The 18,456-nt window shown below is 39.5% G+C and overlaps 3 protein-coding genes across 7 annotated transcripts in view; 2 read left to right on the top strand and 1 right to left on the bottom strand.

Moving 5' to 3' along the window:
* The first annotated feature begins 939 nt into the window (after positions 1–939).
* On the top strand, positions 940–6,325 carry LOC121962401 (UDP-glucuronosyltransferase 2B15). The gene is made up of 2 exons (XM_088073590.1): positions 940–1,118; positions 2,547–6,325. The coding sequence occupies exon 2, from the start codon at positions 2,559–2,561 to the stop codon at positions 4,134–4,136; it is 1,578 nt and encodes a 525-aa protein (XP_087929716.1). The 5' UTR covers positions 940–1,118; positions 2,547–2,558; the 3' UTR covers positions 4,137–6,325.
* Positions 5,492–18,456, bottom strand: part of LOC121962318 (prostaglandin D2 receptor 2-like) — a 144,669-nt gene continuing 131,704 nt past the window's right edge. For 3 of the 5 annotated variants that reach the window (XM_088073591.1, XM_042512559.2, XM_088073592.1), the window contains exon 2: positions 13,280–16,243. In XM_088073591.1, the coding sequence (XP_087929717.1) occupies positions 15,054–16,190 (1,137 nt within the window). In that variant the 5' untranslated portion in view covers positions 16,191–16,243 and the 3' untranslated portion in view covers positions 13,280–15,053. Of the gene's footprint in view, positions 5,604–13,279; positions 16,244–18,046; positions 18,287–18,456 lie in introns of those variants that run through there. The other 2 variants (XM_042512558.2, XR_015775698.1) reach the window with 2 other exon arrangements.
* On the top strand, positions 7,585–13,093 carry LOC121962320 (G protein-coupled receptor 4). The gene is made up of 3 exons (XM_042512561.2): positions 7,585–7,784; positions 7,862–8,692; positions 11,640–13,093. Exons 2-3 carry the CDS (start codon positions 8,112–8,114, stop codon positions 12,061–12,063), a joined length of 1,005 nt encoding a protein of 334 aa, XP_042368495.1. The 5' UTR covers positions 7,585–7,784; positions 7,862–8,111; the 3' UTR covers positions 12,064–13,093.

Raw genomic sequence — 18,456 nt, 5'->3', positions numbered from 1 at the left:
TACGCGCAGCTGGCAATTGGCTGCAGTCTTCCTGCCATGTTCAATTGCAACTTTTCGGCAAGACACAGGGCGATGCAACAGTCGGTCTTGATCGTCATTATTACCTAGATGTCAGTTTGGTGTGTCTGCGCCTTGATGAGTAACTTTGGATTTAGACACAAACTATTGATTGCGGAAAAATTCAGAAGAAAGTGTAAAGGTTAAACTTTTGGAAACACAGATATTACATAGTGTTCCGACTCACTGTGTACTTAAAGCTCAAGCCAAACTTCTAGTTTCTGAGAACACAAGAAATAGGTGCTGAATTTGGTCAGCTTTTTGTGTAATTTGTTACAGTTTAACAAAAACAAAAACACCTGCCCTCCTCCTGAAAAACTCCGGTTTGCAACCAATGCCAGAATGTCATGAAAAGCACATGGTTAGGATACAAAGTCACGGGTGGTTTGGTTTTAGCAACAGAAGCAAGTGGTTAGGTTTAGGAAAAAACATCGTGGTTGACTCTACATTCAGACGGGAAGCGAAGACGGAGTTCCTGCATGAAAGTCTGGGGTTTGCTGGACCAATCCGCCAATCTTCGCACCCACCCTATAGGGAGCCTAGCTTTCTTTATATAACATCATTACCAGCAGCGTTTCAATCATATACTGTTTGATGGTGTATCATACAGCCACAACAGATTTCCTTCAGCAGTGTCATCAACTGATGCTGCGCATCCATGTATCATACAGCCTCGCCAGGTGCTGACCAGTTATGTCCGCACATGGAACGCCATCCAGTAAACTGTACAACACAACTTAAATTCACCTCTCACTCATTCATGCATCTGCTGACACACTGATAACACTGATGCAAACACCACTTGACTTTACTATTTTTTTTAACGTTATGTTAAATAATATATATGTACACCTTTTCTTTTAAAACCATGCATCTGATGTCACATGGCTTATGAGCTGGCTCAGGACAACCCACAGGCCTGCTCATAATTATCCACATGTTAGACTTCGACCTCTCACAATGTTAAGCTGTGTGGAAACATAAATATTACTTAGTATCCAGGCTCAGTGAGGACGTGGAGCTCAAGCTAAACTCCTGGATTCTGATAAAACAAGAACAAGGTGAGGCATTTGATTACATTTTTGAACAGTTTTTTTACAATTTAACAATGGCAAAAAAAAAAAAAAAAAAACACTTAGTGGTAAATTTTACTATATGTCACTTATGCTAAAGAGATGCAAATTAATGTTACAAATTGCCATAACCCTACACCAAGATACATTTGTATGATAATTGCTCAAGAATGAAATGTCTTTCTTTACTTTTTTTAATGAATAAATGAATGCACTTTTCTCTATGAAGTAAAATTTTCATCTGATTGCGGTTAAAATCACATAAAATCAGTTGTGACTTTACTTTTATAGTCACAATATTCGAAATCTGCAATGCAAGGTTAAAGGGGACCTATTCTGCTTATTTTCAGCTTCATACCTTTATCAGAGGTTTCTACTAGAAGGTGTTTACATGCTTTAATGGTCCAAAAACACTATTTTCCTTATACTGTTCTAGAAAAGCTGTTTTCACGTTCTGAGACGCTTCAGTCTCTTTAAAGTTGCTATATGGAAGATTCTGCAGAATTGTAATGTTTTATTTCTTTATTTATTTTGTATGCGAATGGGTCTATAGATTACAGTGCAACATGAAAATAGAGCCCTTCCACAATTTCCATTACCTATAATAACAAAATGTCCGATTTGTATGTGAGGGGAGTGGGCTGGTTTTTCCGTGAAAAAATCCACAGAATGTGACGTCTGGGTACGGACCCAGTGGTGCTATCCAAAACCCATGACCAATTTCTGATATGCATCTGACAGCTTATCATTATTATTATTATTATATTATTATAGTAGTAATGTGGCACTTGCTTTATGTTCCAGCAAGAATCTGATCCAAAAATCAGAGAGAATTAAACAGGTTTCAATTTTCTATGACATTAGCATGTAGCTACATGTAGCAGTGTATGTCATGTAAACACTTGCAGCAGCATTCCAGAAGCAAATGAAAATATTAAAAAATCCCTCACAATTTACCATTATCATATAGCCAAAGCAGAAAAAGTTGGATTCAGAACAGTTTGAAGCCTGGGGTTTTTGCCCAGGCTTATTACTACTACATATATTCACCTAATTATTCAAAACTTTTGTAGAGTTTAATATGAACATCCATAATTGTAACATTATATATGACAAAATTTAATGTAAGAAAGAAATTGATCCCCTATAAATACACTGACACTATATTATCAGCAGTACACAAAGTATAGTGTGTCCATATTTTAAATATATGGAATCTTATTAGCGCAATGACCTTCCCTTAACCTGTGAACAAGTAATGCATGACTTCCGAAACATTACTGATAGTCCACAGGTAACGTCAGACCACATGGCGATTGGCATGGATAAAGTAGAGAAAAGACCTGCAAGATGTGAGCCATTACTGAAGTTTACTGGGTATTAATTCTTCTCATTTCTGTCTGTTGTTTCTCCCAGAAATTGGCCGGCATGATCCCTGTATTCCTGACAGGTCTTTGCTTCCTGTTGCTCGGGCCCACTTGTTGTAGCAGCAGCAGGATCCTGGTAGTGCCCGTTGATGGCAGCCACTGGATCAACATGGAGGTGATCCTTCGAGAACTGCACTCCAGAGGCCATAACATCACTGTGCTGCGCTCTGCCAAGAGCTGGTACATCCCAAGTAACTCCTCAATCTATACTTCTATTAATGTGCCTATGCTGGAGGATGAGTCGGACTTGGACTACTACAATAAAATGCTAGTTGATGTTATGGAATGCCGCAGGTTGCCGACTTTTTTACGCACGTTCTGTCAGCAGCACTTGATCACATCTATGTTGGCAACGGGCCATGAGATCCTTGCCAGAGCAATTGCCACAATGCTAGATGACCCTGAGTTTATGAAGAAGCTGCAAGATGCCAAATTTGACTTAATATTAACTGATCCTGCTCTGACTATTGGGGTTCTTCTGGGTAACTACCTCAAGCTGCCGATGGTTTTTAATGTGCGCTGGATCAATAATGGGGAGGGCCATTTCACCATAGCACCATCTCCTGTCTCCTATGTCCCTGTATCAGGAAGTGAGCTTCATGATCAGATGGATTTTCTGGAAAGAACCAAGAACATGTTGCATTATCTCTATAGTTTAGTTGAACAACACTATTATATTAACCCTGCCTACTCAGATCTTTTTCAACGGCATTTCCCTCCTGGAACTGACTTGCTATCTTTGCAGCGTGCGGCTGATATCTGGCTGGTGAGGACGGATTTTGTCTTTGAGTTCCCTCGGCCCACCATGCCCAATGTGGTCTACATTGGGGGGTTCCAGTGCAAAAAGTCTGGTCCCCTCCCTGATGAGCTGGAGGCCTTCATGCAGAGTTCTGGGGAGCATGGGGTGGTGGTCATGTCTCTGGGGACAATTGTGTCAGCCCTTCCTCGTGAAACCACAGAGGCCATCGCTGCTGCTCTTGCTCAGCTACCTCAGAAGGTTGTATGGAAGTTTGTGGGTGAAACGCCTACGTCTCTGGGGAACAACACCATGCTGATGAAGTGGCTTCCTCAGAAAGACATCCTGGGACACCCCAAGACTCGTGCCTTTGTAGCCCATGGAGGCACCAACGGTATGTATGAGGCCATTTGCCACGGAGTGCCTGTTGTGGGACTGCCGCTCCTCTTTGACCAGTTCGACAATCTACTCCGGCTGAAGCAACGCGGGGCAGCGCGAATGGTAGAAGCCAAATCACTCACCAAAGAAGACTTCCTGGAGGCTCTGAAGGACGTCCTGGAGACTCCTTCATACCGTGACAACATACAGCATCTCTCACAGCTACACCATGACCAGCCAATGTCTCCTATGGACACCGCTATCTTTTGGATTGAGTATGTCATCAGGAACAAAGGAGCACCCCATCTACAATCAGCAAGTTTTAGTCTGCCTTGGTACTCCTACTTCTGCCTAGATGTGTGTGTATTTATTATGGCCCTTGTTGGGGCCTTTGTTGGGGTTTCAGTCTTCATATGCAAGATTCTCTGCTGCCGAAGGTCCCAGAGAAAGACAAAAGCAGAGTAACGTGTTCTGACTTATCTTATGCCTAATGACTGTTTACTTAAGGGTATTAATACTCAAGCATCCACAAATAAGTGGATTTTATTAGCACCTGACTCTTATTTGCAATTGTAAACACCCCTGCCTCATAATCATTTTAAATAAACAAAGGTCTTCAAAAGGTTCAAAGGTCATCACTGTGCAAATTGTTGCAAAATATTTCTGATGCACACAGTGTTTACAAAAGTGCTTTTGCCAATCACAGAGAAGTGATGGTGTGTTTCACCTTCGAGTAGATTTGTCAGCTGGTGTGCCTTCAAAGCATCAGATTAATCTAATATCAACATATAACTCATTATGAAATATATTTCATAATTCAGAAAATTCCAGACCAAGCATTTTGTCTTATTACTCCCAAGTTTCCCTGAGTAATAGGAACTAGTGATGATCACCTTGACCCACCTGCAGGTCCCTGGGTGGTTCAGGAAAGCTTGAAAAAATAGAAATACTAGAAATACTAGAAAAAATCATGGGTGGGAGGGTCAAAAAGTGACAAAGCAGCGTTCTGAATAAGTTATTGATAATTTCCAGATATATTGTGTGCAATGGTCCACCTTCCACCTCCTTTCATCATATCATTCAAAGTGGTTTATCAAAGATCTCACATTTCTGATCAACATGAACAGAGAGAGAAACGGCTAGAGCCTCCATCGAACTGCCTGATCACTGTGGGTTTATTATTGGTTTCACCCACTTCCTGTATGACACACATTCTTTGCATGAAGAGGAACCTACAGAGAGTTCACATGGACTGAGGCAAAAACACTGGAACATCACATTACCCTTTTACTAAACATATTTTGATACGTATTCTTTTCTGCAAAATGCTGACAAATGGATATATGTTATGCAAACACTGCATGCCTTGCATACAGGAAGTGGTAACATACCAAGATAAAATCAGCATAGTGATTACATAATAATGACCTTGAAAGAAATCATCCTTCTATAAATGTAAAAGGCGTTTACATGGAAAATGATTGCAAACATACCCACAGTCTTATCATGAGACTGCTTCAGTGCAAACCACAAACAAATGTGAGATTGTAGTGTACACAATTGTTTTTGTAGCTGCTAAATTTGAAAAAAAGAACTTTCGACCAGGTCAAGCAGAGGGCTCAAGCACCAAGGCGAAAAAATACTTTTGACAATAGACTGTAAAATTTCTCTTAGGAAAATACATGGTGGTGATTCAGAGGAAAGATAAGAGCAATAGCTGATAAGGTGATATGGAAATGGGCTGCATAATAACATGTAGAGTACACCCAGGGTACATACTGTGGTTCATACCTTACTTTACACAGCTATCCACAGTAGGCCCCAGATGTGGTATTATGGTGATAATGCTCCACTTGTTGCAGCAGTAGAGGTGGGCACTTCAGTATTCACTTCATAACTTCATGCTTCTTTTACAGACAGCTTTCAGGTGGCCTAAACAAGCAGATAAAAGAGGATAGAACATCATGTTCATGTATCTCCTGTCACCAGCTTTGACCTGTAATAGTGTTCCCAGTTTGAATTCTAATTACCATGGGTCAATGGTCACAAAGCTATTACATGGCAATGGGTTCATTCAAACCCAGTTACTTGAAAGCATTAGCTGTACATTTCTGCAAACAACTGATATGTAACATTTTTACATTTCTTGGATGGGATGGTGGAAGGAAACCAAGGTGAGACAGCTACCAAGATGCAGACCACTACAGACTGCTGTTTGAGATCAACAAACAACAAAACTTGGTGTTTTTTAGCAACAGCTGGACATATCCAACAAGCCAAAACATGATGTTTTCCCAACCTTACCTAGGTGGTTTTTGAGCCCAAACATAACCACATGTTAACCACAGCATTGTAAAAAATGTAAGACATATAAGGTTTCAATGTATTTACTACATAATAATGTGCAAATGTAACTGTCTCAATTCAAGTTCCAAGTACCAAATCTTAAATTTAGAGTTTACAAAAAGGGATGGCATTTCAACAATGGAGTAGTCAAACATTAAGATTTGTATTCATTTGTTAGAACAAGCGCAACTGAACTTAAAAAATATGGAGTGCTGACATTGCACTACTAACCAGGACCACAGCAGAATATTTTTTGTATGTTTCTGTTCTGTCTTGTTGTATTAAACTCTTCTTATATGGGAAAATAATTCTTAGAACTTTCTCTATCCAAACTGGCTTTGGCAGGAAGGTACAAAGTGTTTTCTAGTCAAACAGCTCAAGTCAAAGCAAAGTCATTTCAGTCAAAGTTGAGTTGCAAGTCTTTTTTTTATTGTGTCAAGTTTGAGTTTAAGGTCATAAAATTCGTGACTCAAGTCTGAGTTGAATCCAAGTCTAATGATTGAGCCCACACCTTTGGGGCATCATGACCTTGATACTAAAGCTCTGGTGAGTGTAAGGTGGTAGTAATGTCCCAGGGGATTGGTCAGTTTATTAGTTACAATCTTGGATTGTTTAATAAATCAAAGATTGGTGACATTTTAAAGGAAACAAAGTGAGTGATAAGACCCTCCTCCCTTTGAAACCATGTGGTAAAAATACTGCCTAACACCCATTGTCTCAACATACCCATTCTTCCCTAAAACAATTTCAATTGTGTGAGATTTTTTTTGCTTGAGCAAAGTTCACTCAGGGTAAATTACACACATTCAAAGTCCAGACACTGGATTTATCTTATAAATCATGTTCAGAAATACTGAGTGAGACAGCATTTTACTTAAACTCTACATTCACATTCTATTACTGTAACAAAAGTGTTTTTTTTTCTTTGCAAGGCTGTTTCAATCAACTGTCTTGCAAGTATGATACAAACACACTCAATATTCTTGTTTTTGTCATCTTCAAGGACATGACACTGACTTTTATTCTTTGGAGACTAATTCTATTGTAACATTAACCCTAACTCTAAATTAACCAAACATGATTTTAATGAAAAATCATCTAAATGTATATTTTCCACCCAAGCCTATTGTGCCATGCCTTAGATAACAATTATTTATAGAGCTGTGTTTTTGACTTAATCTAACCTAACAAAAGCCTATCAAAATTTTATGGATTGCTTTTTTGAGTCCCCTAAACATACAAACATGGAACAGGATACACAAGATAAATATAAAATTGAATTCTCTTCAGTCAAGGAAAACAATCTATAGCTGCCAAATTAAATTTCTGCATACTTACAGTAAAAACAATACTCAAATGTGTTGAAAAGTGTGTTTAAAGACAGCATAGTAGAGGGGTTAATGTGTTTAATGGCACATAGCCAGTAACCGACAATTTAAAGGGCATTAGTGGACACCCTACATCAGTTCCTTCCCTCACAGCTCCTGTCCACCTCAATCATCCTGTCTGCTACTGGAGTAAGAGAGCCGGAGACAGAGAGAAAGAGAGAGTGTATGTTTTTGTTCTTGGGCAGAAAGGCGTTCTCCTGCCTCAGGATGTTGCCTTTAAAGCTGAAGAAGTGGATTTCCTGTGAAGGAAACGATCACAGAATAGTCCAGGCATGGTCGAGACACGGTGTTCCCAGCATTTTTTGAGCACAGGTCACCCAGCTGCAGAGCAGGCAGCACGCTTTTTTGTGGAACAAAGTCGGTCACATAGGCTTGGGAGGTGAGTGAAAAGTCTTGGTTTGAGTTCTGTAGCTTAACTGTTTATGCACATGCTGACTGTTGATATCTGTTCTGCAGGGTGGTTTCCCCTGATGGATCCTGGATGCTCTGAAGAATGCTTGACGGACAGCATGTTATCTGAGTATGAACTTTACCACAGTCGAATGCATTTGTGAATATTTTGCAATGGACACATAACAAGAGGATGCATCAGACATCAGTGCATGAATGGGATTTTCTCCACCGACTCATCACCCTGCAAGTATCAGTCCATGTCTGAGTAAGGCCACTTCTAGTTTCCTATGTCAGGTGCTTGACCACCAGAGACATGTCCAATGACAGCTGCAACCTCCCGTTGGACACGGACACGTTTGGTCTGACCTGTATCTATGGCGTGATCTTTTCTCTGGGTCTCCCCAGTAACCTGTTGTCCCTCTGGGGACTATACCACATGGGACGCTCTGGCGGAGGAGGCTGCCAGCTGGTCTACATCCTCAACCTGCTGCTGTCAGACCTCCTCCAGCTACTCACCCTGCCATTGTGGATCCTGTATCTCCAAGGTGGGCACCGCTGGCCCTATGGGCCACTAGCCTGCGAGCTGGTGGGCTACGTGTTTTACGTAAACGTCTACGCCAGCGTCATGTTCCTGTGCCTGATAGCGCTGGACCGCTGCCTGGCCATTGTGTACCCGTTGAGCAGTCGCAGGGTGCGAACTGTCAGGGTGGCAGCGGTGTCTGGTGTGGTGGTTTGGACCCTCACCTTCCTGTTCTGCCTGAGCGGGCTGCTGCCGTCAGTGTTTGACGCTGACAGACTGCTGTGTTTGGAGCAGTACCCCGTCAGCCCCAGATACGCCCACTTTAAGATCACCACCGTGGCCCTGGGCTTCCTGCTGCCATGTGCCATACTCGGGTGAGTTAACCCCAAGGTTTCCAGCAAGGTTACTCCTGCATGTCATGTAAATGTCATTTCTCCAGACCTGATCCTGTTATAAGCAGACGAGGTAAACTGGTGACTGAATTGCCTGTAGGCATGGATGTGAGCATGAATGGTTGTCTGTCTATATGTGTCAGCTCTGCGATGGTCTTGCAACCTGTGCAGGGTGTACCTCACCTCTCGCCCAATGACACCTGGGATAAGCTCCAAATCGCTTCACCCTCCAAATCGACAGGTCTGCCCTATCAGCCACCCATCATCTGCGCAACCTTGGTATCATATTTGACAGTCACCTCACCTTTGAACAACACGTCGCCCAGTTCACTAGAGCCGCCTTCTTTCTACTAAAAAACATAGCCCACATTCATCAATTACTCCCCTTCTCTGCTGCTGAAACCTTTATCCACACCTTTATCACATCCAGACTGCAACTGCAATAGCATCCTTTACAGTACATCCTCTTAAGTCCGCAATAAACTTCAATATATCCAAAACTCTGCCGCACACCTCCTCACCCACACCTGCTTCCATAACCCTATCACCCCTGTCCCCAAAATCTCCCGCTGGCTCCCCATCTACTACTGCACCAACAGATCCAAATTTAAATCCTTCCTAAAAACTCACTTTTTTAACAATGTGGTGGAAATGTATAGTTAGATCATTATTAAATGCATGTTTTCACATACACCACATGCTACTCCATATTTTATTTGTTATAACAGGTTGTGCTATCCTGGCTTAGTCCTGGAGCATGGACATCTTTATTGTTGAGTTTTGTTTATTGAACAAACATGTTTTCATGGAACCTCAATCAGATGGTTTTAGGGAATGGGAATGTCTGTTTTGATTGGTGTTAGAAAGAGGACCCGCCCCAATGAAAAGGTTATATTAATATCTGTGAAATGTGGCATGCTTCAGTTGCTCTTTTTATTTCTTATGATTACTCCTCAGAAAAGCTTCATATTATTATTATTAAAATGATTATTATTAAAACTGAAAACACATATTTAATATACAAAACCTCAATGAAATCTTTATCATATTGAGGTACCGAGCTACATTTCCTAGTTTGTGACTGATACAGTTGAACAAAAGAGCTGCTGTAATGTCCTTAGGAGACATTTTACCATTGTATATTCTGATGGCTCCCAGGGGAGAAAAGTAGACTGAACTACACTAAATCCAAGAATACTTAAGAGGTGTCTAGGATGTAGTGGCATCTAGTGGTGAGGTTGCAGAGCTGAAACCTGCCCAATGCGTCAAGTGTGTAGGAGGTTTACGGAAAAATGTGAGCTTGAGCTTGTGTTTGGTTTGTCCATTCTGGGTTACTGTAGAACATGGTGGACTCTGTTAAAAAGGGCCCGCTCCGTAAATGGCTCATTCTAAGGCAACAATTAAACACAATTCTTAGTTTCAGGTGATTGTACTCGATTGTACTCGAACGAAAAAACGACTACCATATTACAGTTCTTAACTATTTCATAACTTAGGTAGACCCAGATTAAAAACACAAGTACACTGAACTAGACTAAAGTATATTAACATTAAGTCTAGTTTTACCCAAGTGTAAATACATTGTTAGTATATTAAAAATAACACACATTTAGTAGAATGCCATTAAGTATAATAATTATACTTAGATGAAATCTAGTTCACTGTACTTTTTCTTACCTGGACCAAAGTACATTGTAAGTACTTCAAAAAAAGAACGATTTTAGTACATTGCTAATAAGTTTTATAAGATTAATACACTTATGAGCAATGTACAAAAACGGTGCTATTTGACAACTATCAATGTATCGGTAATGCTATATTTATAGCGCTATTAGAGCTATACCAAGCTACTTTTCAGTGAACACAGGCATCATTAAGACACACTTAAATATACTTACGAACATCTTCCAATAATGCTGTGCTATTTCAAGTATACTTTAATTCAACTTTATTTCTAGTGAGTCATTTTATTATTATTTTATTTATTTATTGACTATATTCATTTATTATTATATAAATGAAAAATCATTACAAATTCTAATTACTCAAACCGTATTTAAAATATTTTAATCTAATTTTGAATGTATTTCATTTTCATTCATTTAATTTATTTATTTTTTTAATTTTATATTTTTTTTATTTATTTATTTTTTTAACACACATTAATTAACATTCCTTTACATGTGCCAGTGTTAGCCTTCAGGCTAATTTCCAACTGTGGTCATTTGGCAAGATGTTTTAAAACTTAAAACAGCAGGACACATTAAAGACAGCAACAGCTACAACAAACAGGAACTCCCAAATCAGAACAGAAGCCATACGAGGCAACTAGAAACCACAAAACAACAGTACAAATCAATTGCACAGCAACAATATATAGCATTTTAGCACAAAATAGCCATGCACTTAGCATGAAGTGACAGCATATCACTTTTTAGCACGAATAGTCATGTACGCAGCATGAAGCAACACCACAAAACTGAGCATATATACAGACATGCAGAGCTGCTATAGCAACAAGAAACAGCAAGAGCCAAAGGAAGGGATAAAATACAAGAATCATAAATTAGACCTCAATAAAATGTTAAAACATGCAGCTACGGGTTAACTGTATGTTCATATGCACTAAAACACAAGCAGGCCATGCAACACAAAGTTAGGCAGGTTGTCAATACAAAAGATATTTTATAAATTCCCATGCAACGCTGCTCGCCTGGCAAAACACAGAGCTGCAATAACATTTATTGCAAACTGGTTTGAAATATACTCAAGCAGAAAAAAAATACATTTTTAAAAGCGTTAACAATAAGATATGTACTTCAATTCAAGTGCATCCTAAAGATGTTTCAACATAAAAAGCACACGTAAGTATACTTAATTGTACTCAAGTATGTCTAGTTCTCATCTGCATCTCTGCTTCCTCCCTTAGATACACCTCAGCCCACATTGGGGTAACACTCCGCCGCTCCCCTTCCCTCTCTGACCACGAGAGGCACAAAATCGTGGGCATCCTAGTTGTGATCACTGTCAACTTCATTGTCGTGTTTGGACCCTATCACCTCGTGGGTGGATACAGATTTGTGTCCTTGCTGCTGACTGATGAGCCGTGTGAATTTGAGCATTCCATTTTCCTCATCTATCGCCTGTGCTATGGTCTGACCAGCCTCAACACACTGCTGGACCCACTTTTCTACATCTTTCTGTGCCCTGACGCTCGGCTGGAGCTGCAAAGATCCCTGCCCTGTTTGGGAAGGGGGCAGAACACCTGCAAAAAGATGACTCTCAATACCAGAGCTCGACCGGACAACCAGAGGGAGAGTGAAACTGGACACAATAATCTCCTGGCAGTATAACTTTGGCCACAGAGCTGGTGTTTGATCAGAGCAATTGTGCCACCTAGTGGAAATGCAGAATGTTTCAACTCTTAATGAAAACAACCCAAAATCCCAAAAAGTTAGCACGCCGTGTGAAACATAAATAAAAGCAGATTGCAATGATTCCAAAATCAATTTTGACCTTAATTTAATTGAATACAATTCAAATGCAAAATTTCTGATGTTCCAAGTGAAACTGGAATAGAATGGTGTTTAGTTAGTGCCCATGGCGTCATGGGTAACTTGCACATCTGTGAGAGCACCATGAATGCTGAAAGGTACATACAGGTTTTAGAGCAACATATGGTGCCATCCAGATGACATTTTTTTAAAGGAAGGTACTAAACTGGCCTGCCTACAGTCCTTTTTGTGTGGCACATTATGGAGGGCAGAATACAACAATGGGGACCCCAAACTGTTGAGCCACTAAAGTTGAATATAAGGTAAAAATGAGAAAAAATTTTCCTTTAACACCTTCATCATAGTGTTCTTGGTTCCCAAACACTTTGAGTGTTCTTAAAAGAGGAAATTTTGAAAGTCAGTGGTAAACATGCCCCTGTGCCAACTTTTTTGGAACATGTTAAACGCATCAAATTCAGAATAATATATTTTTACAAAAAACAATGAAGTCTGTAATTTTGAATTTCTAATATCTTGCCTTTGTACTGTATTAAACTGAATATATGTCGAAAAGCATTTTCAAATCATTGCATTCTCTTTTTATTCATGTTTTACATGGCATCGCAACTTTTTTGGAATTGTGATTGTACATTTATTTGCCTACTTTAGTTCAGTTTGATCATCATCTAATTACTGTTTCAGGGCAGGACAGAAAAAGAAACATTTGTGTGCAGCACACTGACCTCAGAGTGCAAAGACTTCAACTGTTTTTTATATAAAGTCAACACTATATAACGGAGTAGAAATATGAAAAAACATTGTGAACATATTACAGTCAAACTTTCTTTTACCATTATAATTTCTATGATGATTAAAAATCTTCGTTTAATCACCTGTTTGCTTTCAGTCATTTCATGAATAGAATTGGTGTGATTCGCTATGGAAACACAAGCATGACTGTGGTCATAACAGCTAGGCAAGTGTCAAAATGCAGCAATACCAGAGCAGCGATCTTTCTGTTTGATAATGCTTCTAAACTTCACAGCATTAAAACATGGACATTACACAAATTGAGTACATTGGATCAGATATTTATTGCAACATTTAATCTCTTCTCTATTATATAAACAACAGCATGCTGTATGTTCAAATTGCTTGTGTCAGCATTTGCAGCAACTGATAAAATCGAGTGAGAGACACCTCGTGTATCTGTGACTCTTGGCACAAGCTCTTTCTACAACAAAAAATGAAGAAAAAGGAAATGTATGGGTCATTAAACAGAATACACATATCAATCAAGCACACTTTATAAAATGAGAATAATGCAGAATGCTGTTTGTTCCAGCAGTTGTCATTAATATGGGGTTACACACTGAAAAGTAATGCTTATTTGGTCCTGGAGTGCTCTTAGGAATATGAGAGTTTATACTACAGTCAGATAATGAAACAGATTAAAGAATGCTTAAGACATTTTGAGTACCATGTCTTTAAAAATAAAAGACATTATTCAAATAAAACAGCTGGAGGCGTGGCCAAAAAAAAAAAAAAAAAATAGAAAAAAGTGGAAAATATTGAGACTTTGATATATTATAATTTACATTTGCCCACCACTCATAACATCAGTACAACAACAGTCCAGTGGATTCTACTGTGCTGCCTTTAGCAATGTAATACTTCCTCCCCATGTTTCAAATTATAAACCCACCAAGAATGGAGAGGATTATTCCTATTGAATTATGGCTGATATCCCAAACACTCTGAAACTCACACCAGAACATTTCAAAGTGAAAAATAGCACGACAGGTATGATGGAACGTTTTTGTACATGGAGTGAACTGTTCCTTTAAATATAAAAATGATCTAAGAACAAAGAATGTGATTTATTTCTTTAGTCTTTCAAAAAATTCATTAAAATCATTTGTTTCAGTTATTCAGTTAATTTTTCACAAACTTTTTCTGTTTATCTCCAGCCCATTGGAATGAACAAATGCCACTATAATCAGTCAAACCGAAATCTGCCTCTGTCTGACCGTGGCCTTTTCACCACTATTCAACAGAACTGCCCAGCGGATAGAAGTGCTGAAAAGTTTCACAGCTATTACAAAAGATTTAATTCGAAACATCTATGCAGGAAGTGCTGAGTTCCGCTGTTAACCACACAATATTGACTATAAAAAAAAAAAAAAAAATGAAAAAAAAAAACAGAAGGTGAACTAAAACTGTATTTCTTACCAGACTGTTGTTGCACTGAGCAATGCTTTGGAATAAAATGTATCTTTAATTTACAAAGATGACAGATAAATGGGCCTGCACTTGTATGGCGCTGTTTTAGTCTTCTGAAACAGAAGGTGCTTTTACACTACATGTCTTATTCCTCCATTCTACACACATTCACACACATTCACACACATGCACACACATTCACACACTGGTGGCCAAGGCTACCGAAAAAGGTGCCAGCTGCTACTCAGTGAACACTGACATGCACTCACACACCGATGGATCAGCCTTCCAGAGAAATTTGGGGTTCAGTATCTCGCCCAAGGATAATTCAACAATGCAAACTCAGGGAGTTGTGGATCGCAGCTTTGATTTTATGATTAGTGGATGACCCGCAGTACGTCATGGGCCACAGCAGCCAGATAAACGTGGATTAAGTTTTGTATTTGCATTTAGAGCTCGGTGCTTCAACAGCAAATTAAGGCTAGAGCAGATCAAAAAACAAATTGGCATCTCTCTAAAATACATATATATATAGAGCTGATAACAAAAAAAGGCCTGTCTCATATATAGACCCGTTTCAAAAAAGTAAATAAAAGACTTTTGAGAAATTTATGGTACGCTGACATTTATATCTTAGCAGGGTAATCAAGATTTTCATCATGATCTTGCACCTCTGCTTTTGTATAAACTGTGATAGAAGTCTTCTGCTTTAAGAGAGTTTCGGTCGTGTTGCTGAGAGAGGTGCGAGCGGTGCTGCGGCGCCGGGATAGCTCAGCCAGATCCTCAGCCAGAACACTCTCCATCACCGCACCCAGAGAGTGTCTGATCTTCTTGCACAGGTCAGGACAGCTGAAAACATACAAAATGGGGTTGAGGACACTGTTTAGGAAGCCGATGGTTGCTGCAGTTGGGAGGGCGCTGCTTGCAAAACTCTGTGCAGGGTGTCCGTTGGGGACCATCACCTCCATGACTATGAAGAAGTGGTACGGAGCCCAGCAGAGAACAAAGGTCACCACCACGGCCACTACGAGCCGAACGAAACGGAAAGGGCGCCTGCAGCCTCTGCGCGCCAGGCTGGTATTCACGGCAGCATAGCTGACAATGATGATAAGTAGAGGGATCAGAAAGGCGAAGAAGAGCTTCATGAACGCCAAGGCCTCCTTGCGCTGCTTACACAAAGATCCAAGGTCGAAGGGTTTAGCAGGGAGGAGTCGGGCATAATTGTAGTAACACAGGATCTTGCCGTTTGGTTGGGTAAAGGTGTCACGGAATATGTAGAAGGGGATAGTAAAGAGCACAGCCAAGGCCCAAATCAGCCCACATATCCTTCCTACAAGTCGGATGTTCCTGTAGTTTTGCGCCCAGACAGGTCTCAGCACCACCAAGCAGCGGTCCATAGAAATGGCCGCCAACAGGAAGGCACTGACGAACATGTTGAGAAAGAAGATAGAGGAATGGATGCGGCAGAAGGTCGGACCCAAGGTCCACGTGTTGCCGCGGGCCATGTAGAGGGTGAAGAAAGGCAGGGAAGCAGTCGCCAGCAGGTCAGAGGCGGCGAGGTTCAGGATCCAGATGCTGATGACAGAGCGTCGAACGTGGAAGCCCACTACTCCGAGTATGAGGAGGTTTTCGATGATGCCGATGGAGGAGAAAATGCCATGGAGGGAAATGGTGAACACGTTCAAGGAAGTCATCTTGCCTGTTTGGTTTGTGGAGGAATAAAAGCTGAAATTTGGTTTTTGGGCCACAGGACAGTACACCATCTTGAAGGGAAGATGTCTTGGTATCGTCCCTCAACTTAGCCTTTTGCTGAGATCTACAACAGAGATAGCAATTTGTAAAAACAAAAACAAAACAAAACAGAATACAACACAACAAAACAAAAAGGCAATTTAGAAAGGTCAGAATATTTTCTTAAATGCTTGAGCCTTGGCACCATTATGTACTGTGTACATAATGGTTAAGAGCTCAAGCATTTTGTGTACATAATAACAGGGGTCAGGAAGGAACAATTAGCCTGTATTCTCCATATTGCCATGAAGACAGTCCTATAACAATTAATTAAGAGTTTAAATTAAGTTGAAGATGTTCCTGGTTTGACAAAAAATGTGTTCTAAAGTCACAATTTGTGGCTACTGTAATTGTGCACAAGCTGTTTTTTATTTGTTATTTCACTACACTGCAGTAGTGAGAGGAACATGAAGAGTTGCTTAAAAAAAAAAAAAAAAAACTTCAGCATGCAACTTACGTATCCTTTTAGTCTTTTGGCCAACCTTTACAATTGATACTTTAGGACTTTTTATACACTGTAAATAATGGTGAATAAACCATTTATTAATTTTTAATTAAATTGATAGATCAGTAGTAAGCAATTACTTAGAAAAAGTTTTGCATTGTTGCAACCTAAACTCCAGAAAAATGTTGGCATTGGCATGGGCATTGTTTGTTTCTGCAAACTAAGGATTTGTCACATTTGTACAGTATTATACAGCGGATACTTTGAAACTTTATGTTTTGACAATGCCGTAGTTAACATGGTTAGGGCACAAAAAGAGATATGTTATGTTTTGAATAAGATCATGTGTTGGTATAAAAGACAAATTTATTGTCTTCCTGGAAATCTTATATCAAATCTTATTAGTGGGTTATAATGTGGCTATAGGACATAGGACATAAAAATCTATTGATGTCAAGTTTTTCCATTGGTGTTAAAAGTGTTGCTTTCCCAGAATACCTGAAATATGTATATGTAAAGCCTACAAACAGTATAACATGAGGTCAATCAGTTCATTGCCTTGCTAATTGTACATTATTACTTAAAATTAGTGTTGACCAGTCTACCTACATTCAAGAAAAACAAACATCAAGGCACAATGTTCAGTGCAAAAACTATAAATAAAACATACAGGACACAGGTAAACCAGTAGTTTGTAGTAACTGCTTTGACACCAGCATCTTTCCTATGTAGTCATCCCACAGTATTATCATGAGATGAAACAAGTGCCACAAGTCCCACCGTGATTTTAACTCTACTGACCTTACCTGAGTTGAAGATCAACACTCTTATTGTACTTCTACAGCTGAAAGAGGAATGTATCATTATGTTTGCACACTTTTTGGTGCTGCTGTGTTTCTTCACCGTCTTATCTTTAACTTCTCTCACATCCTCTCTCTAACTCTGTTCAGTGCCGCTTGTTTGCCTGTCAGCCTGTCTGATAAGTTCAGGTAGCACGACAAGTTGAATATCTGCACTTGTATATAAGATTAACATTTTGTAATAAACTCAAAGGCTTTTATCAGTTCTTGGAAAATTATGTACTCAGCACAATGCATGTGGCTTATCCTGTCATACACAGATGTAAATGCTTTAATTGGGAACCCCAGACAGTTGCACTAACGTAAATGCTAGGAGAAAGACCTAGTTACACCCATTGCCCAGCCAATTTTACTATGCTGCTGATGCAAACTCTGACAAAGCATAGACACAAACCTTGCAAATGTAGTTTTGCACATGTGCATGCCTTTTGTTAAACAAATAATAGCATCACATTTCGAATGCACCGTCTTTTGATTTTAAAAGCTTAACATGCACACTTTTTCTCTGCAATAAATCACCTACCTGGTCCTCTGTCTTTGGCAGGTCTGATGAGATTTCTGTTATGTTACTGAAAGACGCGATACCTAACACTGGCCTCTTGGGTGTAGAAGTTCTAGGTAATAGGAAGTCACAAACCTCAAAAGGAACATAAACTAAAAGGAACTAAGTGTGAAGCCAAGCTAATTTCACTGGGCATCTAAGAGTCACTTCTTTGATGTCTGTTTCTGAAAAGAACTCTTGAATAAGGAAAAGAAAGTATTTGCATTTGCATTTTTGCAATGCATTTTATCGTGCTTTATGTGGTATGATTTGAGTAGATCACCTCAAAGTGAAAAAAAAATTCATTAAACTTCCTGTTAGTCTAATCTGATGATCTAAAAATCTAAAATACGTTTTAATGTTCAATTATAGCTTTTGTTTTTTCAAAACTT

The sequence above is a fragment of the Plectropomus leopardus genome, chromosome 23 (assembly GCF_026936395.1).
Source record: "Plectropomus leopardus strain MGB_pleo_1.0 chromosome 23, ASM2693639v1, whole genome shotgun sequence".
Classification (NCBI taxonomy): domain Eukaryota; kingdom Metazoa; phylum Chordata; class Actinopteri; order Perciformes; family Serranidae; genus Plectropomus; species Plectropomus leopardus.
This window is presented reverse-complemented; position numbering and strand designations above follow the sequence as displayed.